General features: G+C 38.5%; 1 protein-coding gene across 1 annotated transcript in view; it reads left to right on the top strand.

Moving 5' to 3' along the window:
- The first annotated feature begins 8,808 nt into the window (after positions 1–8,808).
- The window catches only part of LOC133792575 (probable LRR receptor-like serine/threonine-protein kinase At1g29720), a 54,398-nt gene continuing 35,323 nt past the window's right edge, over positions 8,809–27,883 (top strand). The window contains exons 1-2 of the mRNA XM_062230483.1: positions 8,809–9,043; positions 24,683–24,809. Coding sequence (XP_062086467.1) covers positions 8,953–9,043; positions 24,683–24,809 — 218 coding nt within the window. The 5' untranslated portion in view covers positions 8,809–8,952. The remainder of the gene's footprint in view (positions 9,044–24,682; positions 24,810–27,883) is intronic.

The raw sequence follows: 27,883 nt of genomic DNA, 5'->3' as shown, positions 1-27,883 counted from the left end.
GGCCATTTAGATATCCACGACCAGCGGATCGGAATGTGGGAATCGGACATGTTGGGCATCGCCATCAAAGAAAGTTATCTCACCCTCTTCTGATGGTTAACAATGTGCCAGTCACGGGGTCAAGCTGCAAAGGTGGAGAGCGTTGGCGCGTGGGCGCTTGCTCGTTGACACCTGGAGCTTCTCGTTGGGAATTTCCCGAGGCCCGTATATATCTTCTCATCCTTCAGTTGGTTGCATTCGTTGGTATCATGTCCGTAGTTGTTATGATAACGTAGAACTTGGTAGTGTCTCTTTTCGAAATATCCTTTCGAATGGGGGCAGGCTTCTTATAAGGCACGCTGGAACTCGTGGCCTGATAAACTTCTCCCCGAGACTCAACTAGGGCAGCATAGTTAGTGAACCGAGGTTCATAACGGTTACCCTTGGCTCGTTTATTGTCAGAGGTGGAAGGCTCATTGTGTGGCCATTTCCCCCCATTCTTCCATTGCCATTGCCGTTCCCGTTGCCTTTGCCGTTGCCATTGGGCTTGGACCCATTGGCGGCTTTGGCGGTCTCGGCAGTCCCCTTGTCCTTGCCTGGGGGCTTTTCTTTGTCAGCGATGGCATCTTCGAGCTTGATGTAGCGATCATCCCGATCCAAGAATTCCTGGGTAGTTCTAACCCCATGTTTCCAGAGGCTTTCCCAGAGAGGCATGCGGCTCTTAACCCCTGCGATTATGGCCATCATTTTGCCTTCGTCTCTCACTGTCTTTGCTCCAGCAGCTGCTCGCATGAAGCGCTGGACGTAGTCTTTCAGTGGTTCTCCATCTTGCTGGCGTATTTCAACCAGCTGGTTTGCCTTAGTCGGGTGCACACGACCCGCGTAGAACTTTCCATAAAACTCATTTACGAACATTTCCCAGGAAACTATACTTGCAGGAGGGTATTTAAAAAATCACTCCTATGCAGCATCAGAAAGTGTTGTAGGAAAGATCCTACACCGAGCATCTTCGGACACTTTCTGAATGTCCATTTGTATCTCAAATTTTTTGACGTGAGATACCGGGTCACCATACCCATCAAAGTTTGGAAGCGTAGGCATTTTAAACTTGCTAGGAGTTTCTGCCATAGCTATCCTCTGGACGAAAGGAGTGCCTTTCCTCCTATCGTGGTCGATGTAAGATGTTCTTCCCCCGACCAGCTGCTGCACTGCCTGGTTGAGGGCATCTATCTGGGCCTGCACAGTGCTAGGAATCATCGTGGCCTCTGGTGCTGGGGGACGTACTCGCCGTGCCGCTCGCGGCGATCGTTGAGTACATCTCTCAAGTCTTCGTCTCTCCTCCGCTGCTCGCTAGCTCCGAGCTGGTCGAAGACGTTATTTTGTCTAGGCTGCCCCCCAGCGTCCCATCTGTCGGGTTGGTCATCTTGAGGTGGCTGGCTCCTGCCTCCACCTCTTTCTTCATTCCTCCGACCGGCATTCCCTCTGCCTGAGTCGGCCTCATTATAACCATGGCCATCTCTTAATCTTGATTGGTTATGGTGGGATCGATTGTTCCCTCGATTGCCTTCCCGAGCTGGAACCTCCCGAGCATTAGAGGGTGGTTTGCGTTGGTCGTTAGGTCCCTGTGTATTATCATGCCGTGGGGGGCCTCGGACCGCAGAACCTAACTCTGAGTTCCTCCTGTTACCAGGAGGATGTTGTCCTCTGCTCGGAGGGTTTGGCTCGTCGCCCCTATGGCGTCTAGGACTGCGAGGCTACTGCCCGGTCCTATTTTGCCTCTGCTGCGGGGGATTGCTGCGACCAGCTTGGGATGGAGGCTGTGCCTCAGGGTCTCCTAGAGGAACATCGTCCTGAGGTGCCGGTGGCTGCTTGGGCCTTTGAGGGTTCGAGGGTTGGATAGGCGGGCTAGGATTGGGACCCCTGCGGGTTGATCAGGCTGCGAGGCAGGTGCAGCCTGATTCCTAGCCAATTGCAAGGCTGCCTCGTGGGCTGCCATGGCCTCGCTCTGGCGACGGTCCATATCCGCCTGCCTTTCACTCAGCTCCAAGCGCTGCCGTTCAATTTCTTGTTGCTGTCGCGCCATGATTTAGGCAGCACTTTCCTGGCTGACCCTCAGATTGGCTAGCTCCTCGTGCAACGCCCCTAGAGTACTCTTCAGCATCGCGTCGTCCATTTCTTCCTCATCAAATTCCAAATGTGGCTCATCCTTGGCCACGTTGGGAGGAGGAGGAGGCGGATTAGATGGTGCAGCGCCGGCCGCCTGTCCAGTTTTCCTGGTAGTTTTCGCCATTGATCTTCTCAACGATGCTCTATCAAGCTCTCAATGAAAGTACCAGAATGTTGACCCTGATTTTGGCCAACTGACACGAGGTCAAATTTGCTTGATTTGGAAAAACACGTTGGAAAGAATGTGATGACGAAATTATAAAGAACACAAGGGTTTATAGTGGTTAGGCCCCAGAATCTGGTAATAACCTACGTCCACTTGAACTGTTATTAATATAGGACTCAAAGGAGTGATCAAAGAACTATGGTTCAATGAGTTTCAACAACCTCGGAGGAACAATACAATATAACTAGTTTGATAACTCTAATCTCAAGTGATCTGAAAGTAAGAAAAGAAAAAGAAGCCCCCTTTCCCTTGAGCCCTCATCCTTTATTTATAGGCTCAAGGAGGATTTACATTAATTTGTTACATATATGATTTCCTAAATAGTCGGATACTCAGGAAATCATGGGAGATAATTTCGAATACTATCATAACTGCATAAGATCTTTTCCGTGTATATCACTCGTACGACCAGACTGGTCGTATGAATAGATAGAACATCGTGATACTAGATGTACTCCTGGTCGATAGTCGAACATGAATTCTGCCAGATGTTAGCCACGTGTACAAAATGATCGCCACGTCATCCATACTTGTTTTTTGGATAACAAAATGTAAAATATATTAATTATCACTACAACAAAAAGGGTCTTTAGAGGCGACGGATGTCGACCCTAATAATACCCAAAGTCTCGAAAGAAAGGGGAAGATCAAAAGGTGTGCAAGTTGCAGAAATCCATTTATGGATCAAAGCAAGCATCTAGATCTTGGAATATCACTTTTGATGAAACAATTAAAAAATATGGCTTCGAACAGAATGTCGACAAAGCATTTATGTATAAATAAATCAAACGAAAAATGGTGGTTTTCTTAGTTCTTTACATTGATGACATTTTGTTCATTGGGAGCAATGTAGAGACATTGTCAAACGTAAAGAAGTGGTTAGCTGAAAAGTTCCAAATGAAAGATTTGGGTGAGGAGAGCTATGTTCTAGGAATCCAAATCCTAAGGGATAGGTAGAACAAGCTCTTGGCACTTTCTCAAGCTAATTATATAGATAAGGTGCTTGAAAGATTCTCTATGGAGAACTCCAAGAAAGGTCAATTACCAACCAGGCATGGAATTGCTCTCTCCAAGGAACAATGTCCCAAGACACCTTAGGAGGAAAAGGATATGAGAAAGTATCCCTATGCATCAGCAGTTGGGAGTCTAATGTATGCTATGTTGTGTACTAGGCCCTACATATGTTATGCAGTTGAGATTGTAAGTCGTTATTAATCAAATTCTGGTTTGGAACACTGGATTGCAGTAAAGCACATTCTCAAGTATCTTAGGAGAACGAGAGACTATATGCTAGTATATTCAAGGGGTGAGCTAAACCCTACTGGATACACTGATTCTGATTTCCAATCAGACAAAGACAGTCAAAAATCAACATCTGGGTCAATGTTCACTCTTGGTGGAGGAGTTGTTGTCTAGAGAAGCATTAAGCAATCCATCTTAGCTGATTCGACCATGGAAGCCGAATACATAGCGACTAGTGAAGCAGCTAAGGAGGCAGTTTGGTTGAGGAAGTTCTACACTGATCTAGAAGTTGTTCCAGATATGGATAAGCCACTAATCATGTACTAATACAACAGTGGAGTAGTAGCTAATTCAAAAGAATTGAGAAGCCACAAGAGAGGGAAGCATATAGAAAGGAAATGCCATCTGGCAAGAGAGATTGTACACCGAGGAGATGTGACTATTATGAAGATAGAGTCAGAACAGAACCTGGCTGACCCGTTAACCAAGACACTTCCTGCAAAGTCGTTCATGGGTTACATGCACAATATGGGATTAAGGGAGATGCCTCACTTGCTTTGAGAGAAAGCGGGAGATTGTTAGGATTAATACCCTAAAAGCATGTAAATACATTTTATTGGTTTTAAATAAAAGTACAATTTTATTATATTTGAATGTTATAATTAATGTTTGAATTAATTATATAATAATATCAAGAAAATTTCTTATTCATTCATGAGAAAATGATCTTGTATTAGTACGAGAGAATTAAGGTCATATATAATGAATAAAATAGTCAGTAACATATTAAAATAAAGAATCTTCAATGAATGGTTACTAGTACGATTTGATAAGCATACGAGATGCAAGTAATCTAGACTCAGATTACTGATGTGGATAAACATCTTAGTAAATGTGTTGTATATAATAGAGATTATATATGACAGGACCGATGAGAATTAATTATCTCTATAAACTTGTCGTTTGATGTAAAGATTTAATTCTTTTCATAATAGATGATCATTTGTAGATCAGTCTAAATCCTGAGTATTCATGAACTCCTGTTTATGTTTATTGGATCTTTTGATTCACTCGTTAAGGTCTCTTAGAATAATGAGGCTAATGAATTTTGTTTTAGAGATTCAATATCATCGATGGCTAGAAATAAGAATTACAATATTGGAATCCATGCTTTCCTAACGGATCAAATATTGGTTCCCTAAAGGGTTGATTCTAGAACTGAATAGTTATTGAGCTAAAATCAATAATTAGATTATAGATTAATTATTCGCTAGTGAATAAATGGTAATTAAGGATCAAGAGGTAATTAGAAGGGTAAAACGATAATTTTGTCCAACCCTAATTAACGAACCAATAATGGAGGACATAACTATATATATTAATTATAGCCATGGACTAATAGAGAAAACGCTGTAAATATAATTCTATAAATACTTACATATTTATAGTGAAGTAATCGTGGAATTAATAAATAAGATTATTATATTAAATATTTCAATTAATAATCTGGTTTATTGGAGCTTTGTATTATAGGTCCATGGTCCCCATATCACATCTGTCCTACACTGTCAATGGTAAGGATGTCAAAAGAAAGATTTGTAAAGAGAAATGTCAAAAGAAAGTTGTGACGCCATATTCCTGAAATTTTGGAGACCAATCCAATAATCATCACATGCACGATTTCTAAATTTTGTCCAACTCTTATCAATCGCCATCTACGATAAATGATAATAATTTTTTTGTTATTAGAAATAATAACAATAAAGACCCTATCCCTATCCCAACCCTATAAAGACACCATCACGACTCCCGACCCTATAAAGAACCTATCCTGACCCTCGACCCTATAAAGACATTATCCCGACCCCCAACCTTATAAAGACCTTATCCTGACCCTATAAAGATACTATCCCGACCCCCGACCCTATAAAGACCCTATCTTGACCCCCAACCCTATAAAGACATTATCTTGACCCCTGACCCTATAAAGACCCTATCCCGACCCCCCACCATATAAAGACCCTATCTCGACTCTTGACCCTATAAAGACCTTATCCCGACACTATCCCGACTGCCGTCCCTATAAAGAAACTATCCCTATCCCAACCCTATAAAGACAATATCCCGACCCCCGTCCCTATAAAGACACTATCCTAACCCCCGTCCTCATAAAGACCCTATCCCGACCCTATAAAGATCATATCCCGACCCCCATCCCTATAAAGACACGATCCTAACCCCCATCCTCATAAAGACCCTATCCCGACCCTATAAATACCATATCCCGACCCTATAAAGACCTTATCCCAACCCCCGACCCTATCTGACCCTATAAAGACCTTATCCCGACCCACGATCCTATCCCGACCCTATCTCGATCCCCCCGACCCTATAAAGACCCTATCCCAATCCACAACCCTATAAATCTACACAAAATTGGGCAGCATCTCCCCTATACTAAAGACCTAGCAATTTTTAAACAGTTAAAAAAAAACAATTCAAACAACACACTATAAGTTTCTTCCTTATATCTCCGCAGCACACAAAAATTTCACAGAACCTACTTCACTAATACATGCAAGTTCATAACCTCTCTTATCACCACAACACACAATGTGTATCTCAGAACCTACTTCACTATGGATGAATATTTAGGATATTCAAACTCATCTAACAATAGTAAATAATAATAATAATAATAATAATAATAATAACAATAATAATAATGCAAGAAATAAGAGACACATACCAATTAATAAAATGCTCCAAAAGAAAAGGATCCAAAAATTAGACCAATTTATTTTCTCCTAAATAAAAAAGAAAGTTAGTAAAACAAAAAAAAATTATAACACATAAATTAAATACATAAAACATATATATATACACCTCACACACATACACATATACATATACACCACACACACCCACAAACATGTATATCTATATACTTACATGCACACACACACACACACACACACACACACACACACACACACATATATATAAATAAACACACACATACACATCCACACTCGATCACATATATATAGTCTATACACACATATATATACACCCAAATATAAATATACACATTTATATATATAGTTATATATATATATATATAAAACACAAAACTAAAATAATTAAAAATACAAAATTAAATAAAAACAAATTATAAAATTAAATAAAAAAAATATAAATATATTTATAGGGGAGGCGTCATACGATCGGGGTGGGGAGAAGTCGTGCGAGTCGGGGGTGGGGGCTGAGGGGCGGGGGCGGACAGGCTGGGGGCAGAGCGGGGGGGTCGGGGTGGGGCGGAGGGGCTAGGGGAGAAGGGGGACCAGGGGTGGGGGCAGGGGGGAAGGCTCAGGGTGGGGTGTAGAGGCTAGGGACGAGAGCTCGAGGTGGGGCGGAGGGGCTGAGGGAGAGGGAGAAGGGAGAGAAGGGATTTGCAGAAAAATGGAGGAGAAGTCGAGGCACGTAGGGATATTTGGGCGACTATTAGCGGTGACACGTGTCGCTGTTAATAGTCGCTCAATACTCACGTTGGAGGGAAATTTCCCACATTTTTTCTGGGTATTTTCAAATTTATTAGCGGCTAGTGAAAATGTGGCCGCTAATAATATTTTTAATAAAAAAATGTAACCAATATGATATTAGCAGCGACCAAGATTTGTCGTTGCTAATATTGGTATTATTAGCGGCAACTTTTGGTACCCGTTAAAGAACATTTTTATTATAGTGTATGCATCATTTTATTATAACTTGTTGTGCAAGTCATGTATGGCCCATGCCCCAACTATGTAAATTCATAAGCCTATAAATAGAAAGCTTAGTGAATCATTATTTTCTACAATGAATACTCTAGATAGAAAGCTAGAAGTTGTCATTTTGCATACTTTAATACACCAATTCTTGTACTTTCTCAAACTAACGAATCTCAGTTGGCTCTAGCTCATTTGATCGAGAGTTTGAGATTTTCTACAATAATAAAATAACGTATGTCATTACCAATACATATTTCCGAACCACTATAAATCTTTTCTGTCTTTTTATTATTTTATTTTAGTTCTCATTTTCATATTGATTGTTGTACTCAGTGTCATTGACCAAATCTATGGTCAACAATGAGCTAATGTTGACGAAGTTTTTCATCAACGAAATAGAAAGAAGAGAATTAAGCACAAGGGGATTATGAAAAGAAAAATATAGATGAATACCAGAGTTTATTTTACGTGGTTCACTAGTTAATTTAATTTAGTCCACAAACCCATAGTAAATTATTCATAATTTTCTGAAAATAGATAAAGTGTTTGCTATAAATATAATATGCATCGTCATAAAAAAAAAAGATTATAATCTCACAACATGTAGAAACACATAGACATTCATGCCTTAAGAACAAAAAGAATGACCCTATATTAGAGTTTCCTATAAATATATAATTAATAAAATAAAATGTAAAAAATTTCACGTAATTAATTAAATTATTTTCTTAAAATTATTAAAAGAAAAAAGTAGTTGAGTGGGTCCCTTGCGATTGGGCTGATCGGGCCCTAGTTCCTTTCAGCCATTATGGTGAATGTGAAGCTGGGCCTTCATCACAAAGTAGTCACTCCTTTCATCTGTCAGCGATTCTAAGTTTGAAATGACTATACATCCCATTCATAATAACAACTCAACGGCCAGCTATAAATATAGGACAACTCAACAGATTCATAATGGACAATTTTGTTTAATTTTAAACTTTATTGGTGGCTTCTAAGAGTTTTTTAATCCGAATAGTTTTTGGTGTGATTTTTTTTATTAGTGTGTATATTATAATTGTTTAGAACATTCTGCAAATTTTTAGAAAATTCCGAATAGTTTACCGTACTAAAAATTAAGTTTAAACATATTGTTGCACGCATGATTAATATTTTTTATGCGCGTGTAAACTATTCGAAATTTTTTAAAAATTTGCAAGATATTCTAAATAACTACAATATACACGATCATAAAAAAAATCGTGCTAAAAACTGTTCACAGATCAAGAATACCGAAGAGTCCCACTAGTAAAACATAAAATAAAATCCCTATATAAAAATTCTTCTAAATATATATATATACATTTATATATTTATATAAATAAATAGCCCAGTCTTCTAATAGAGTATAAATTACTCCAGAAAAAACAAAAAAAATCTCCTTGATCAAAATCTTATAACAATTCTTTTCTTGTTTTTCTTTTTCTTTTTGCCCCAATCAAAAATCTTATAGCAATTCTTTCTTGTCGGTTTTTTTTCTTTTTGCACCAATCCCTTGGCAATTCTAAACTGAAGATTGCGTTCCACAACATGCGGTGGTGTCTACTATTATGGTTGCTCTTCTGGAGTATGGCTTGTTTTGGACTATCAGCAGCACAACTGCATTTGCACCCTGACGAACGTTAGTACTTACTGACTATGGCCATTCATTCATTCTTCTTATTTCTATTTAAATAGGTGTACTTATATATGTTTGTCTTAAAAAATCTAAAGATTATTATATTTATAATTAGAGAAAACGAAAGTTACTGATGGTATCTCAGGTTTTCAGTTTTGAAGTCCTAAAAGCAAAATCAGCACAAGTAAAACAATTTGGATTTTTATTTGTTTATTTTCTTCTGTTAATCAAGTCTTGTTTATCGATAAAAAAATAAAAAAAATAAACTAAATTCGACAATAAAATACTGTAAAGGGAACTTTCGGATTAAATACCATAACTTTCAATTTGCTTGCACTTATATATTGGATTTTATATATAAAAGAAATTATTATCGTTTTCTTTTTTATGAAAGTATTATCAAGTGTTTCCACTATTACCAATTCTTGGGCTTTCGTGTCAAGAAACAAATGGTCCATAGTGTCAATTTTTTTTTTACAAAACCATTTTCTCAGTGTTTAAATTCCTCTAATAAATATACAGTAAAATTAAAAATCAATTTTAATAAAAAAAAATTGAAGCTAAAATGAATTTAATTTAATTCTTTAAACCCAAAGTTAACAACAGATCTTTATTAATTACAGAAACAACAAAATTAAAATAAAAACAAATCTTAATATTTATTTATTTAAAGTTTGATTTAAATAAACTCAAAATCAAATTTTAATAAAATTAACCATAAATCACAAACTCTAGATGTTCATCATCTTCTTCAAAAGCCGTCGCTAGTCTATTTCTTTATATATATAGAAAATTTATTAATGTTGGATATAACAAATTACAATCATATATAATACTTAAATAAGATTTTTTTTAATTCTTTAATCTAATAAATAATTAGGTAGCTTTTCAAAAAAATTTAAAAAAATTAAAATTTACTTTTAAAAATATTTATTAACAACTATAATTATGAATCATTGATTTTAATCTAATATTTAATATTAAAATAATTATCTATAAGTAGCAACCTTATATATATATTTTCTATGAATAATGAGCATATCAGGCTCAAGGTCAGAGAGAGAGATTAATCATACATGCTAGGCTTGTTCATTTTTTTTCTAGGCAACTTTTGGGCTTTGTTTAAGCCTTTGATTTTAATTGGGGAAATTTTGAATTTTAGTGGATTCTGTTTTCTCATATTTGGATTGTGTCAATAAATTAAGACATTTTTTCGTGAAATTATAGAATAATTTTATGAATATTAGAATAATTATAAATCTGAGCAAAAAAGTTAAATATTAAAAAAATTATCTTACTAAATTTGTGAAAAATATTTTCCTTTCTTTTTACCTACATAAAATTTTTCTTAGTGGATAATGATGGGAGGAGAAAGTTTAATAAATTTAAAATTATTAAATTATTAAATAATTATGATTTGTGTTTTTGTTATAGTTTTAAAAAAGTTTAATAAATTAAATCTATGTTAGTTAAATAATTAATAAGATTTTATTTTAATATTTCTATTTGAAATTATATTTTTAATTTTCAAATTATTATCTATTTTTAAAAGGACATAAAAACTAAGAAATTAGTATTTTTAAAGAGATTTGACATCGTGGCCCACTTGTTTTCGAACATGTTGCTTTTGATTATTCCAAAGTAAAAATTAATGAATGGTACTTGCTGAATGCCAACAATGGGTAATGTCTTGTACTTTTATCGTAATTAAATGTTTGTTACTTCACTACTACAAAAATAGATTTTAACTTCAATTTTTTCACTTGTTATTTTTCGGATCTCAAATTTTTTTTTAACTGAAGTTATTCCAAGTAAAGTTAAAAGTATGTAGAAACCAAAGCTAAAAGAGGAGGTGTAACGCCCTGGATAGCCAAGACCGCTACAATGTGTACTTATAAAGGTACAAGACTTGCTAATCAAGTCATTAATTTAAAAACATGTCACTAAACATGTATGAGCTAGGGTTAAAAAGGTTTTGATCTCAAAAGTTTCATTTCATATCATTAAGCAGTTATATACATGGGATGCCAAAAGAAATAGAGTTTAAAAGTTGAATTACAGACTCCCAAAAGTACAGAAAACTATTAGCCATACTAAGGCAAAATGAACAATTTCTGGGTCTCGCGTCCCTGCCTAAACCTCAACCATGGCAGCTGAGCAGCTGGCCATGTACATTCCGCTCGCAGAGCTCTCCAAATCAAGGCTGATTAAGTTTGCCCTTGCCTTTACCTGCACCACGTAGTACCCGTGAGCCAAGGCCCAGCAAGAAAACACAACGTGCACACAGAAAATAATACCAAATAGTAAATTCACTAGACATGATCTTTCACCAAATAATTCACATTAACCAATCAGCATATATTCAGATTCGGGAATGCAATCAAGCATATATAATATTCAAGTAACATAATAATCAGGGCTGACAACTTAGGCTGCACCCTCTGTTTACCCCAGTGACTCCGGCCCGCTTAAACCGAGCTCAGTGCATATTAAGCTGTCCTCGGCTACCAGTGGCCTAGCCGCGCCCTGTGCGCTAGTGTAACCCTTGGCACCCTTAGGTCGTTGGTTCACTAATTAGCTCGCATGGCATAATACCATCCTCTCAAGCATACACAATAGGGAACCCTAAGTCCCATTACAAATATACAACTAGGTGCAGTTTTCTTACCTTTGATCTTTGCGGTTACTGATTACGAGCAACGCTCCCCGAGCACGATCCGTTCCCGAGCCCTAGCTTTTATCACCTAGTCACAAGCAAGGTATTGGGTTCCATTATATTCAAATATAGGTTTTCGAGTTCAAACTAACTTCCGGGAAATCAAATCCCACCAAGCACGGTGGTGAAATAGGTCCCGAGCACACTAGGCTCAATTCCCATGCTTAAAAACCCTAAACGTTCAAGCTTGCATCTAAGGGCTGCGGCCCTTGAAGCCTAGCCGCGGCCCTGCCCTCAAAACAGAACCAAGGGCATGCCTGAAAGAAGACACGCACCGCGGCCCTTGCTTTGGGCGTCGCGGCGCTCACCCTTGGCCGAGCCCTCCTAGCTCAACTTCATCCTAGGGCCACAGCGTTCTAGAACAGAGCTGGGATCCTTCCCTTCGTGCCCAAAACACCCACCATTTCCAACATCTAAACCTCATCCAAAGCCATGCCAAAGCTCTCCAATTCAAAACCCTTTAATCACAACACTTTTATCATGATTCTATCAACACATCCCAACAACAATCCAGTCCAAAAACCTACTAGAATCCCATTTTCAATTTCTGAAACTCAAGAACTTCAAATACTAAAACCAGCCATACAAACTTAGATTGAAACCTCTAAATCACGAATTGAAACTTACCTCTTATGCTGAACCATTTCTCCAAGCGAAATCCAAGTTAATTCCCAAGCTTTCCACCTTAATTCTTCCCTTAAACATCAAAATCACAGTTACCTTAATACCCAGCCAAAACTCAGAATTTCTAACCACAAAGAAGGAAATTCAATGCTTACCTTAGTCCTGATTAAGTTTCCTGATTGATTCTTGAGCTAAGCCTCTAAATCACTCCTTCAATCCACTGAATTCCAGCTTAAATTCTCCAAATTTCTATGTTTATTTCTTGTGTTTTCCATGAGAGAGAATAGAGAGACAAGGCTGAGAATAAAGGGTCGGACTAATTTCTTTCTACTGTTTTCTATCTCCTTGTAAGTCTATCATTTATCACTTAGGTGCCGGAAACGTCCCCAAGGGCAACACGGTAAAATTCCCCAATGTTCCCACCTAGACTTCCTAACCTCAAATATATTTCCATATATTTATTTTCATAACCCGATAGTCTAAATAACTACCCGATACCTAAAATACCCCTGACTTATCCAAAGTCAACTGTTAAGCCCCGTTGTTACTTTTCCCGCTATCTAGCCCTAGGATCGCCTCGAGTCATGCTCTGCAAACATGCCCACATAATAATGTGGTTCTCACAAATACCATGTATATATCATATTAACACCAATATAATAATACAAGCATCATTAATCATATAATTATGCATTAAATCAATAAAATCATTCAAATCACATTTAACCCAATGATGCCCTCCCGTCACACTAATCAAGGCCCTTAAGCCTCATTAGTGAATTTGGGGTCATTACAATTATCCCCTCCTAAAGAGAATTTCGTCCTCGAAATTTACCTGAATAACTCGGGATACTGATCCCGCATCGCTGACTCTAACTCCCAGGTCGCTTCCTCGACCTTGCTATTCCTCCACAAAACTTTCACTAACGGAATTGTCTTATTCCGTATAACTTTATCCTTCCGATCCAAAATCTTAACTGGTCGCTTTTCATAGAACAAGTCTGACTGTAACTCTAATTTCTCATACTTCAGCACATGTGTCGTATCTAAAACTTACTTCCGCAACATGGAGACATGGAACACATTATGAACTCCTGACAGCAACGGTGGCAAGGCCAACCTATAAGCCACCTGCCCAATCTTCTCTAGGATCTCGAAAGGCCCAACAAACCGAGGGCTCAGCTTGCCCTTCACTCCAAACCTCCTCACCCCTCTCAGTGGCGAAACTCGCAGAAACACATGGTCCCCAACCTGGAACTCTACATTTCTACGCTTAGGATCAGCGTAGCTTTTCTGTCTACTCTGCGAATCAAGAATTCTAGCTCGAATCTTCTCAATAGCCTCATTGGTCTTCTGAACCATGTCTCGTCCTAAGTACCTCCTCTCATCCATCTCATCCCAGTGTATGAGTGATCTACATTTTCTCCCATATAACATCTCATAAGGGGCCACCCTAATTGTGGACTGATAGCTGTTGTTATATGAGAATTCAATCAATGGTAAGTACTTACTCCAAGACCCCTCGAAATCTATCACACATTCCCTAAGAATGTCCTCTAACATCTGAATCGTCCTCTCAGACTGTCCATCAGTTTGTGGATGAAAAGCTGTGCTAAACTTCAGCTGAGTCCCCATGGCTCTCTGCAGAGCTCCCCAAAACTTGGAGGTAAAGATAGGTCTCGATCAGATACAATAGACTTTGGAACCCCATGGAGACGAACTATCTCCTTCACATACAGCTCTGCATACTGTTCCATTGTATAGGTCGACCTCACTGGTAGAAAATGGGCTGAATTGGTGCATCTGTCTACTATCACCCACACCGAGTCACAAAGTCCCACTGTTCTGGGTAATCCTCCCACAAAGTCCATGGTGATGTCTTCCCACTTCCATTCTGGGATACCCAAAGGCTGAAGCAATCCTGCTGGTCGCTGATGCTCAGCCTTTACCTGCTGACATGTCAAACATCTAGCCACATACTCTACCACATCCTTCTTCATCCCAGGCCACCAATATAATGTTCGTAGGTCCTGATACATCTTTGTGGTACCCTGATGACGCGAGTATGGCGTAAGGTGAGACTCATCCAGTATCTCTCGTCTGATCCCCTCATCTGCCGGAACATAAATCCGTCCCTGATATCGAAGCAAACCTGTCTCAGAAACAGAATAATCCTTAGTTGTCCCCGCTAAGACATGCTGCCTAACTTCCTACAACTACGCATCCACCAACTGACCCTTCTTGACCCGCTCTAACAGGGTCGACTGCAAGGTAATATTAGCTAACTGGCCTACCACCAGTTCTATCTTTGCCCTGGCCATCTCATCAACTAATTCCCTCGAGATCTGGGTGGAACTATACAACTGTCCTGGGCCCCTCCGGATCAACGCATCTGCCACCACATTGGCCTTCCCAGGGTGGTAAAGGATATCACAAACATAATCCTTAACCAGCTCAAACCAACGTCTCAGCCTCATGTTCAGATCCTTCCGAGTAAAGAAATACTTCAAACTTTTATGGTCAGTGTATATATCTCACACTTCTCCCCATACAGATAATGACACCACACCTTCAGTGCGAATACCACTGCAGCTAGTTCCAAATCATGAGTCGGATACCGCTGCTCATACTCCTTCAGCTACCGAGATGCATAAGCTATAACTTTCTCATTCTGCATTAGCACGCAGCCTAAACCCATCCTCAATGCATCATAATAGACTACAAACTTTCCTTCCTCCGAAGGAAGACTCAACACAGGTGCAGAAATAAGTCGTCGTTTCAACTCTTGAAAACTGTTCTCACACTTCTCTGACCAAACAAACTTCTGATTCTTTCTTGTCAACTCTGTCATCGGTGAAGAAATCTTTGAGAACCCCTCTACGAACCTTCTGTAATAACCTGCCATTCCAAGGAAACTCTGCACCTCCGAGGCGTTCCTTGGCCTCGACCAATCCCTTACTGCTTCTACCTTGGACGGATCCTTAATCCCTTCTGCTCCAACTATATGCCCAAGAAAAGTCACCTCTAGCAACCAAAACTCACACTTCTTAAACTTGGCGTACAACTAATGCTCCCTTAACCTCTGTAAAACTTGTCGAAGATGCTGGTCATGCTTTGCCTCTGAACTGGAGTACACTAGAATGTCGTCGATGAAAACGATGACGAACTGATCCAAGAAGTCCCTGAACACCCTGTTCATCAGATCCATAAAAACTGCCGGGGCATTGGTCAGACCAAAAGACATGACTAAAAACTCATAATGCCCATACTGTGTCCGGAAGGCCGTCTTCGGTATATCCTCATCTTTGATCCTCAGTCGCTGATAGCCAGATCAAAGATCAATCTTTGAGAACACCGTCTTTCCCTGTAGCTGATCGAACAAGTCATCAATCCTTGGTAGAGGGTACTTATTCTTGATAGTCAACTTGTTCAATTCTCTATAATCTACACACGTCCTCAAAGTCCCATCCTTCTTCTTAACAAACAACACTGGAGCGCCCCATGGAGAATAACTAGGCCTGATGAATCACAAATCCAGAAGTTCTTGCAACTGTATCTTCAACTCTTTCAATTCTGCTGGTGCCTTTCTTACGGTGTCCTAGATACTGGTTCTGCCCCCGGTGCTAACTCAATCTCAAACTGAATCTCCTTGCGCGGTGGCAATCCTGGAAGATCCTCAGGAAATACATCCAAAAACTCACACACCAATCTGGTCTCTCCCGGCCCTGCCGGCATAACCCTAGTAGTATCCACTACACTGGCTAGAAAACCTATGCATCCCCCCTGCAACAAGTCTCTGGCTCTCAACGCTGAAATCATGGTTACGCTTTGTCCACATACCGCACCCACAAAAACAAATGGATCCTCACCCTCAGGCTCAAAAGTCACCATCTTCTTCCTGCAGTTGATAGTAGCTCCATACCTAACCAACCAATCCATCCCTAAGATCATATCAAAATCCTCCATATCTAACTAAATCAGATCCACCGAAAGTTCCCTACTATCAACTATCACTGGCAATGCCCTAATCCATCTCTTAGAAACTACCAGTTCCTCGATAGGCAATAAAGCCCCAAACCCTGCAGTCCGATACTCACTAGGTCTACACAGTCTATCAATCACTCTACTAGAAACAAAGGAATGTGTAGCACCAAAATCAATCAATGATGCCCTACTGCTCCGCACACAAAGCATGCCTTGGCCCGACACTCGCCCAGATGGCGTCTTCTACACCTCGGGCACTCTGGATAGGTCCACCATGCCTCGCCGCCACCCTGACCACCCTGACCCCTCCTATCAGGACCAGCAACGGTCGAAGTGTCAGGAACCTTTCTCTTGAAGTCACTGGGGCCTCAGCCCCTACTTGCCCTTGAATAAGGAGGCACCACTCTGCGGCTCTCACGCCTCACTACACTTTCCCTCCATATCTTGTTCTCCGCTTCCTCTGCGGTAAGAGCCTTCTCAACGGCCTGGGCATAAGTTGTTCCTCTAGGTACCGTTGTGATCCTGACATCCCGGCCTATCATAGCATTAAGACCCCTGATGAACCTATCTTGCCTAGCAGCATCAGTAGGGACAAGATCTGGTGCAAACTTCGCAAGCCTATCAAATTTTAGGGCATATTCAGTAACAGTCATATTGCCCTGCACCAGACTCACAAACTCATTGACTTTTGCTGCCCTGATGGAAACATTGTAGTACTTCTGACTAAACAGGTCTCAGAAACCTTCCCAACTCAAGGCAGTAACATCCCTGGTCTGCGATGCCACTTCCCACCTGATGCGGGCATCCTCTCTCAACATATACGTTGCACAGGCCACTCTTTCATGCTCCTCTACTCTCATGAAATCCATAATTATGGTAATCATAGTTAGCCACTGCTCGAATTTCAATGGATCCGGTCCACCGTCAAAGATTGGGGGTTGTTGCTTCCTGAACCGCTCATACAACGACTCCCATCTGTTTCCAACCTCCCCTGACTGCACAACTGGTACCACTGCAGGTGGTACAATAGGGGCAGCACTACCTGATGGAGCCTGCTGTCGCAAAATACGGATCTGCTCATCCTGGCTCTGTAATCGAGCCTGCATATCTGCCATTAACTGCTGCCAGTTCTCAGGAATTGGCGGAGGAATCTGGCGCTGGTCATCACCCCCGGTCCCGGACCTAGTGCTGGCTAGTCGCGTAGATTTTCTTGGACGCATAGCTATCAAAGTCAATATGCAAATAAAGACTTGCATGTCAGACCATGATGACAGGGTAAAAACTTCTCCAAGATCCACCAATAAAACGTAACCAATCACAAACAATCAACATATAAGCATCCATCCTCATGCACTGGCTGCTAATAAGCACGCCTCCAATCTCATTGCACAATAGCTATGTATCGAGAATTTATCCATACACAATATACAATCAATCACCCAAATATTCATTTGCATGCACGACAATGATAATAAACATGCCTCAATATTCTCACACAACAGTCAAGGGCCAAGCCCTATCAGTATCTCATGCTTCCTATTAATCCAATAAATAATAGCATTCATAACCTATTTCACGCATATAAGCACATAAACACATATACACATTACCGAACCTTGATTTGAGCTTGCCTCTAGCAACGAATGTACATGTCTAGCCTGTCTTTAGGAACCCTTAATCCTAGGACGCTCTGATACCAAGTTGTAACGCCCTGGATAGCCAAGACTGCTACACTGTGCACTTATAAAGGTGCAAGACTTGCTAATCAAGTCATTAATTTAAAAACATGCACTTAACATGTATGAGCTAGGGTTAAAAATGTTTTAGTCTCAAAAGTTTCATTTCATATCATTAAGCAGTTATATACATGGGATGCCAAAATAAATAGAGTTTAAAAGTTGGATTACAGACTCCCAAAAGTACAGACAACTGTCAGCCATACTAAGGCAAAATGAACAATTTCTGGGTCTCACGTTCCTGCCTAAACCTCAACCGTGGCAACTGAGCAGCTGGCCATGTACATTCCGCTCGCAGAGCTCTCCAAATCAAGGCTGATCAAGTTTTCCCTTGCCTTTACCTGCACCACGTAGCACCCGTGAACCAAGCCCAGCAAGAAAACACAACGTGCACATAGACAATAATACCAAATAGTAAATTCACTAGACATGATCTTTCACCAAATAATTAACATTAACCAATCAGCATATATTCAGATTCGGGAATGCAATCAAGCATATATAACATTCAAGTCACATAATAATCAGGGCTGACAACTTAGGCCGCACCCTCTGTTTACCCCACTGACTTCGGCCCGCTTAAACCGAGCTCAGTGCATATTAAGCTGTCCTCGGCTACCAGTGACCAAGCCTCGCCCTGTGCGCTAGTGTAACCCTTGGCACCCTTAGGCAGTTGGTTCACTAATTAGCTTGCATGGCATAATACCATCCTCTCAAGCATACACAATAAGGAACCCTTAGTCCCATTACAAATATACAACTAGGTGCAGTTTTTGACCTTTGATCTTTGCGGTTACTGATACGAGAAACGCTCCCCGAGCACGATCCGTTCCCGAGCCCTAGCATTTATCACCTAGTCACAACCAAGGTATTGGGTTCCATTAATATTCAAATATAGGTTTTCAAGTTCAAACTAACTTTCGGGAAATCAAATCCCACCAAGCACAGTGGTGAAATAGGTCCCGAGCACACTATGCTCAATTCCCATGCTTAAAAACCCAAAACGTTCAAGCTTGCATCTAAGGGCTGTGACCCTTGAAGCCTAGCCGCGACCTTGCCCTCAAAATAGTTCCAAGGGCATGCCTGAAAGAGGACACACGCTGCAGCCCTTGCTTTGGGTGCCGCGATGCTCACCCTTGGCCGAGCCCTCCTAGCTCAACTTCATCCTAGGGCCGCATCGCTCTAGAACAGAGTCGCGACCCTTCCCTTCGTGCCCAGAATACCCACCATTTCCAACATCTAAACCTCATCCAAAGCCATGCCAAAGCTCTCCAATTCAAAACCCTTTAATCACAACACTTTTATCATGATTCTATCAACACATCCCAACAATAATCCAGTCCAAAAACCTACTAGAATCCCATTTTCAATTTATGAAACTCAAGAACTTCAAACACTAAAACCAGCCATACAAACTCAGATTGAAACCTCTAAATCACGAATTGAAACTTACCTCTTCTGCTGAACCACTTCTCCAAGAAAAATCCAAGTTAATTCCCAAGCTTTCCACCTTAATTCTGCCCTTAAACATCAAAATCACAGTTACCTCAATACCCAGCTAAAACTCAGAATTTCTAACCACAAAGAAGGAAATCCAATGCTTACCTTAGTCTTGATTAAGTTTCCTGATTGATTCTTGAGCTAAGCCTCTAAATCACTCCTTCAATCCACTGAATTCCAGCTCAAATTCTCCAAATTTCTATGCTTATTTCTTGTGCTTTCCTTGAGAGAGAATAGAGAGACAAGGCTGAGAATAAGGGGTCGGTCTAATTTCTTTCTACTATTTTCTATCTCTTTGTAAGTCTATCATTTATAACTTAGGTGCTGGAAATGTCCCTGAGGGCAAAACGGTAAAATTCCCCAATATTCCCGCCTAGACTTCCTAACCTCAAATATATCTCCATATATTTATTTTCTTAAACCGATAGTCTAAATAACTATCCGATACCTAAAATACCCCTGACTTATCCAAAGTCAACTGTTAAGCCCCGTTTTGACTTTTCCCGCTTTCTAGCCTTAGGATCGCCTCGAGTCATGCTCTGCAAACCTGCCCACATAATAATGTGGTTCTCACAAATACCATGTATATATCATATTAACACCAATATAATCATACAAGCATCATTAATCATATAATTATGCATTAAATCAATAAAATCATTCAAATCACATTTGACCCAATGACGCCCTCCCGACACACTAATCAAGGCCCTTAAGCCTCATTAATGAATTTGGGGTCATTAAAGGAGGCCTTTAACTTTAGTTTTTACATAAAAACCGAAGTTAGAGGCCTTTAAAACACAATAAGTGATGCTGGCGGAACATCTTTTACTTTGGTTATTATGTAAAAATTGAAGTTAAATGCCCACGCTTTTAATTTCAATTTTTAAATAATTTTAATTTCGCTCAGAGTAACTTCCCTCATACTAACTTCGGTTAATATTTTCCCGAGATCCGAAGAATAACAAGCACAGTTAAAGGCTCCTTCTTTTCCATTTCCAAACGACACCTCTGCCTTTTCTACTTATCTTCAATAAAACTGATGTGGTAGATTAATTCTTATGAGCGCAAAACCAAAAAGTGAAGTTAAAAGTCCGTTAAAAGCTTTAACTTCGCTTTCTATGTATTTCCCAACTGTTTTATTTTTAAAAACCGAAGTTAAAACACCGACCCCGGTCCCAGACCCAGACCTCGACCCCCAACCTCAGCCCAAGACCTTGATCTTGACCCTAGCCCCAGTTCTAGCTCCAGGACTGACCCCGACCACTGACCCCAAACCCCCACCCTTAACCCCAACCTCGACCCGGACCTTACTAGAATACAATCTAATTTAAAAAATATTACAATACGAGTTAACATATATAATTTCTTATGTATTTAATAATACAATTGCTATTGTATTAAAATTTGTGATTATAATAATTAATACAACATAAAATTCAATCCAAACATAGTGTTCTACTTATTTAATACAATACGATCTCCTTATACTACATGCCAAACATGTCCTTAGTCTCTATTTACACTACAACATAAGGGAGTATTAGAGGCGGAGGCTTCTGCCGGTAATAATAGGGCATTCCATCGGTAATGCATATTAGGGGCGGGGGTCCGCTGGTAATACTCAGTCAGTGATTAGGGGTATTACCGGCAGACTGACACCCCGCTGGTATTCTATTAATATCGGCGGATTAATAGGGGTGGGACCCCGCCGATGTAAAAGAATAGTCAACCTCATTTGACTCATTTAATACCAGCGGGTCCCGCCCCTATTAATCTGCCGATAATAAATTAATAATATTAAAATATAATAATTCATTTGATTTTATTTAATAATAAATGTACATATAATACTTATTTAAGGATAATAAAATTTAACATAAATTAAAATTAATTATTAATAACACAATTACTATTCATCAAACAAAATTACATATAAACTAATCATAAAATTAACATAATAAAAATATCAATTGTCTTAATTTAATTACATATAAACTAATCATAAAATAAACATAATAAAATATCAATTGTCTTAATTTAATTAAAAAATGTAAAATAATTATTATTGTTTGGATCAGGCCAACCAGACGAGAAATATTCATTAACATTCAAGTCAATATCTTGATCGCCAATGTTAGGGAGCGACAATGATGGTGAAGCAAACTGTGGTGCTGGTGGTGAATGGTAATAAGCTTGTGGAGACTGTTGCTGCGAAGATGATTCAAATAATTAAAACTTTTATTAAATAAAATTATCAATTACTATATTAAAATAATTTAATACTATTTAATATTAGATAATGTTATTTAATAAAAAAATTAAATTAAATTATTTAATTAGATAATGTTATATCAAACTTTTATTATTTAATTAATTAAATTAATTAAAAATAATTAAAAAATAAATGATTATTTATTTAATTCTTTATTCATAATTTTTTTAATTTGTAATAATAATAATAATAATTTTTCAAATTAATTATTATTTAACTTTTAGACTAATTTATTTTTAAAAATAATTGGATAAATTTTATTAATCTTTTTCATTCATTATTTTATTATTAATATTTCAAACTTATTATTTATGTGCCGATATCCCTATAATTGATGATTGTAGTCAACAACCATCAATCATAAGCATACAGGGACATAAAAAATAAATTAACTACTAACTAAATTCTAATTAATTTTTTTAATAATTTTCAATTAATTATAATAATACTAATTAACTAAATTAAATAATATTCATTACAATTCACATTATGCTGACATAACATATAACAAAAATAAAATTAAAACTACTTTACTTAATAAAATTCTACAAAAAATTTGACAGCATAACAGTTTAATACGATCATTTAAAAAATTTTAAAATCCTCCACTCAGAAAATCTCAGAATATTTATTATAAGATATATAATTTTTTTTTAAAATTTGACAACATAACAACTTAAATTTGTCATATCCCAAAATTTTAAATCTCCAAACAACAAACCTAGAAGAACTAAAACAACAAAATATTTATTAAAATAATATTACAATACAAATCAACATAAACCATAATATAATTAATACAAAAAAACAATAAAAACATACATTAATAATCTGAATTTTTTTTCTTTCAAAAGTTGGATGCTCTGCTAAAAAAATAAAGCATCATACTAATATTTTTTTAATTATAAATTTTTTAATAATCAAATCTCATTCTTTTAACAATAAATTAAATACAATATAATACAACACATAAATCTATTTTTTTAATAAGACCAAAACAATTTTTTTAATAAATATAATGAAACCAATATCATTAAAAAAAATACATACACGGGTGGTGGTCTGAAAATCCGGTGTGGCATGGAGGGTTTTGAAAATAAATGCAAACAATTAAAATAAATAAAAAACTATATACAAACAATTAAAATAATACATACAAAATTAATACACTCCGGCGTGGGGGCGGTGGTGGTGCTCGGATAGAGGGGCAGTGCTTGGATAGAGGGGTGGTGGTGGTGCTTGGACAGAGGGCGGACTGAGAGAAGAGTGCGTCTGAGAGAGGGAGAGAAGAGAAATGAGAGGGACGGACAAAACGATGTGCAAAATTTTCAATATGTAAGATTATTAGAGGTGGGGACCAGCCGCTATTAACATTATCCTGTCGGTAATAAACTATTAGCGGCATGACTCACCTCTATTAATATATCCCGCCGGTAATAGTCTTATTACCGGCGGATATTTACTCGCTGCTAATAGTATTAGCAGCGGATAGTTTGCCTCTACTAAGGGAAAATACCACCGCAAATAATTTTGAAATTGAACACCATTTCATTTCCCGGATATTGTATTAGTGGCGAACTCCCCGCCACTAATAATTGGTAAGTTCGTTGCTAATAAAAAAATTAACTTTTTTTATTAATTTCCACATTATTAGCGGCGGACCCAGTAGTCCGTCGCTAAAACCCGTACATTACCGGCGGATTAAGTCCACCTCTAATTGTTCCGCCTCTAATTTTAGACTTTCTTGTAGTATTATACTTATAATTTAATTTGCTTACTTAGTTATTGTAGAGCCGTATCACGTGTCAATACTTTGGAACCCAAGTAGATCCCATTGTGGGATCTGATGTGACCTATGTGGATCCTGCTATGGGACCCACCATGAATAATGACTAAAGTGGCCATGAATAGTATGAATAGTTAATGTAAATGGTATGGTGAATGTGTGAAAGGCAAACTCATTATATACTTGAATTGTTAACTTCTATTCATTGTAGAGATAGTCGTTACACTAAGAAAATAGTAAGAAAGATTACAAAATTTGAAGATAAAATAATTTGGAAGTTACTTTTATTTTACATGTGGATAAATTATAAAAATTAGGATATCTGCGGCTAAAATACTCAAATTTTTAAATTACTACCACATAAATATCTATTTTTATTTTGTGACAAAAGTACTCAAATGTTAATTTTTTTTTATAGTTCGTAGGTATCCACTAATAAACGTTAAAATTGACTAGTCAAAGAACATATGACACTACATGATTGAAAATAAAAGAGAAAAAAATTTGAAAAAAATGTACACCGTGTTCAACACATTACATGTTTAATACAAATTGATGAACATAACACGAGTGTATATATTGATTGATTGGTATTGGTATATGGTGCTACTGGTCCCTAAATAATACCAATTACAGCAATTTGGTCCTTAGTATATTTTTTGGCTAATTAATCCTTTAACGCAAATAAAAGTTATTTTCTTTTCTTTTTAAAAAGATAAAGCTCCTCATTTTTTTAGCATATGAATATGCTAAGAGGAAAAATAATTTAATTATTAAGAAATTAGAAATTTAATTCCGAAAGTTAAATTTTCAATGATTACATTACAATAGTACATAATAAAAAATATAATAACCTCAAACACTTACTATTACAAGAGTGCATAATAGTACTTTAACAAAACAAAACTGAAAGGTAAGGTATTGGTATATCACCTTTAGGTTTAATATAATTTAACTTAACTCAAATTTAAATGTGTAGTATATGCGAGCAATAGCAAGTTTTAATATATAAATTTTGCAGAACGGACTCTCCAAACAATTGAAGCGACAATAAAAGCACCTCAAAAACTAAGCTTTAATTGCGACTACTCGCCCCCTACAAATAGTTCCTGTCAAACTTACAACGGCTTTCAATACATCACAGAGTTGTAAGTTTTTTTGGTTTAATTTCTAACAAAATTATAATAAAAAATGTCACGGGTTGTACGTGATAAACTATAGACATTTTGTATATATTTTGTATACTGTTATATTTTTGTTATACCAGCCACATGTATAGTTTTCATTGGCTTGAATCTACATATATGTATATATTCTTGTACTTTTCTTTAATAGGCAATAACATAATACACAAATATATCACTTTGAATATTCTGTCCCAAATTTCTCTCCTCTCTCTTCATGGCATCAGAGCAACCGATGGCCTCTTCACCTACTCTTTCTTCTTCCTCCTCACCGGTAGTGACCAACACGGCCCCAACTCCCTTTACTCCAAATACCTTCTCCCATTCTTCTTCCTCTACTCACTCTTCCTTCCCGTATTTCACTCAAGCTCTTATTGTGAAGTTAGATGATACCAATTTTCTTACTTGGAAAAACCAACTTCTGAATATTGTGGTTGCTAATGGTCTCGAGGAGTTCTTGGATGGGTCTCGACCTTGCCCAGCAAAATACTCCACTAATGACCCTCCTCAGCTCAATCCGGAATACACCTAGTGGCCGAGATACAATCGTCTTCTTATGAGCTAGTTATATGCCTCCTTGAGCGAGAATATGCTTGTTCAAATCGTCACCTATACTACGACATAGCAAATCTGGGAAGCACTGGAGGAGATCTATATTTTAGGTTCCATGTCTCAGATCTCAGAGCTTCGTACTTCTCTGCAAACACACAAAAAGGGAGGCCTCTCCATCCATGAGTTTCTTCTCAAACTCAAATCGCTTTGTAATACACTTGCTGCACTGGGTGAACCAGTCTCCCGAGCCGATCATCAAATTTATTTACTCAATGGCTTGGACCAAGCCTATGATTCCTTTGTTTCATCTGTTCTTATGCGTCCACAGAAACCTAGCGTTGAAGAACTCCATAGCCTTCTCCTTCAGTTCGATTCCCGTCTTGAACGTCAAAACTCCGCCTCCCAACTCGCCAATCTCCAAGCTAATTTTTCTCAACTCCACACAAATACACCACACTCCATTCGCTCCCATCCTCAATATCCTAAACACAATCCCCAGCCTTCTCATCCTTCTCCTTACTGTGCTTCTCAGTTCTCCTCTCAGCCACGACCTTTCTCCCACCATTCTGGCATTCTTGGTAGACCACGTGCTCGACCTAATGCCTCATAGTGTCTACCACCTCTCTCCTCTATTCCCTCGGGTTCCAAACCTCTATGCCAGATCTGTAATAAACACGGACATACAGTTGCTCTTTGTTACCAACGCTTGAACCTTCAATATCAACCCCAAACACAGCCTCATAATTTCAACATGTCCCTTATTTCTCCTCTAGACTTTCCCACCTCTTCTACGCCGACTGGTCTTCATGCTACTGCATCTACTGTGGGCGATCTAGCTTGGTTTATGGACTCAGGGGCCACCCATCATCTCACTCCCGATGTTGGCCAATTGGAGGTTGCCTCGCCGTATACTGGCTCGGATTAGGTTCTGGTATGGGATTGTAAGACTCTTCCAATATCTCATGTTGGTCATTTAAATCTATTCTCTAACTCTTCTCTGCCTTCTACTGTCTCTCTTAAACATGTTATGCATTCTCATGCCATTACTCATAATCTCATTAGTGTCATTAAGCTTTGTCGAGATAACAATGCCTTTGCTGAATTTTACCCTTCTCATTTTCTTGTTAAACACTAGGTCTCAAAGCATACTCTCCTTCAGGGTCTTCTTGAAAATGGCCTCTATCGTGTCACACTTCCAACCTCTCGGCCGCCTTCCAGTACCACATCTCCTCAGCTTTTCTTGGCTCGCACCACAGACACCACTATTTAGCACCTTCGCCTTGGTCATCCCGCTCCTCCCATCATTCGCCAAGTTCTTCGTTCTTTCCATATCTCCTCAGATGTTTTTCCTTTTGTAATTCTTGTCATTTGGCCAAGAGCCATCGTCTTCCTTTTTCGTTGTCAAACTCAAGAGCTGTAAAACCTTTTGAATTAATACATATGGACCTTTGGGGTGCTGCCCCTATTACATCAGTGAATGGTTTTCGTTATTTTTTTCCTTTCTCATTGATGACTATTCTCGTTTCTCTTGGCTTTATTTTTGATCTTCTAAAGCTCAAACCTACTATACCTTTATTCAATTTCAAACCATGGTTGAACGTCAATTTAATACCAAAATAAAAATAGTACAAACAGATGGTGGTGGTGAATTCCACCCCGTACTCCCGTATCTTACCAACCTTGGTGTTCATTATCGGTTTTCTTGCTCTCATACCGCTGCTTAAAATGGGCGTGTGGAACGAAAAAATCGTCATGTTGTGGAAACGAGGCTTAACATACTTGATCAATCTCATATTGGTCCTATGCTTTTCAAACAACCATCTACTTGATCAACTGTATGCCTACGCCTGTCCTTAATGCCTTATCTCCTTATCAAGTCCTCTATGATAAACCACCTTCATATTCGCACCTTCGGGTGTTCGGCTGTTTGGGTTTCCCTTTTTTGCGCCCTTACACAGATCACAAATTGCAATTACGGTCCAAACCGTGCATCTTTCTTGGGTATAGCACTCACCATAAGGGCCACCTTTGTCTTGATAAAGACAATAGCTGTGTTTATGTTTCCTGCCATGTCGTCTTTAATGAACACACCTATCCATTTCAATCTCCTTCCTCATTTCCTCCCTCTTTCGCCTCTACTTCCGATGTCCCTCTTCTATCCTCATTCCTACCTTCTAGCTCTTCTTCTCCCTCTGTTCCTTATTCCTTTTCTTTTCCCTCTCCTTCTCCTCCTCCTTCTTCCACTTTTGGTTCCCCTGACCCTATTCCTCCATCCTCTTCTCCTTCTTCCGCTGCTTCTGCCTCTCTCAATCTGTCCTCTTCTCCTCCTTCTCATCCATTAGTGGTAGATTTAAATGGCCCTGATATTGTCTTATCTTCTTCTACTACTCAACACCATCCTATGATTACTCATTCTAAGGCAGACATTCACAAACCTAAGTTGTATTTGAGTGTGTACACAAGTGTTATTGTTGAGCCCTCCTCTT

Source organism: Humulus lupulus, chromosome 7, assembly GCF_963169125.1.
Source record: "Humulus lupulus chromosome 7, drHumLupu1.1, whole genome shotgun sequence".
NCBI classification, from domain to species: domain Eukaryota; kingdom Viridiplantae; phylum Streptophyta; class Magnoliopsida; order Rosales; family Cannabaceae; genus Humulus; species Humulus lupulus.
Note: the sequence above shows the minus strand (reverse complement) of the source record. Positions and strands in the feature narration are given on the sequence as shown.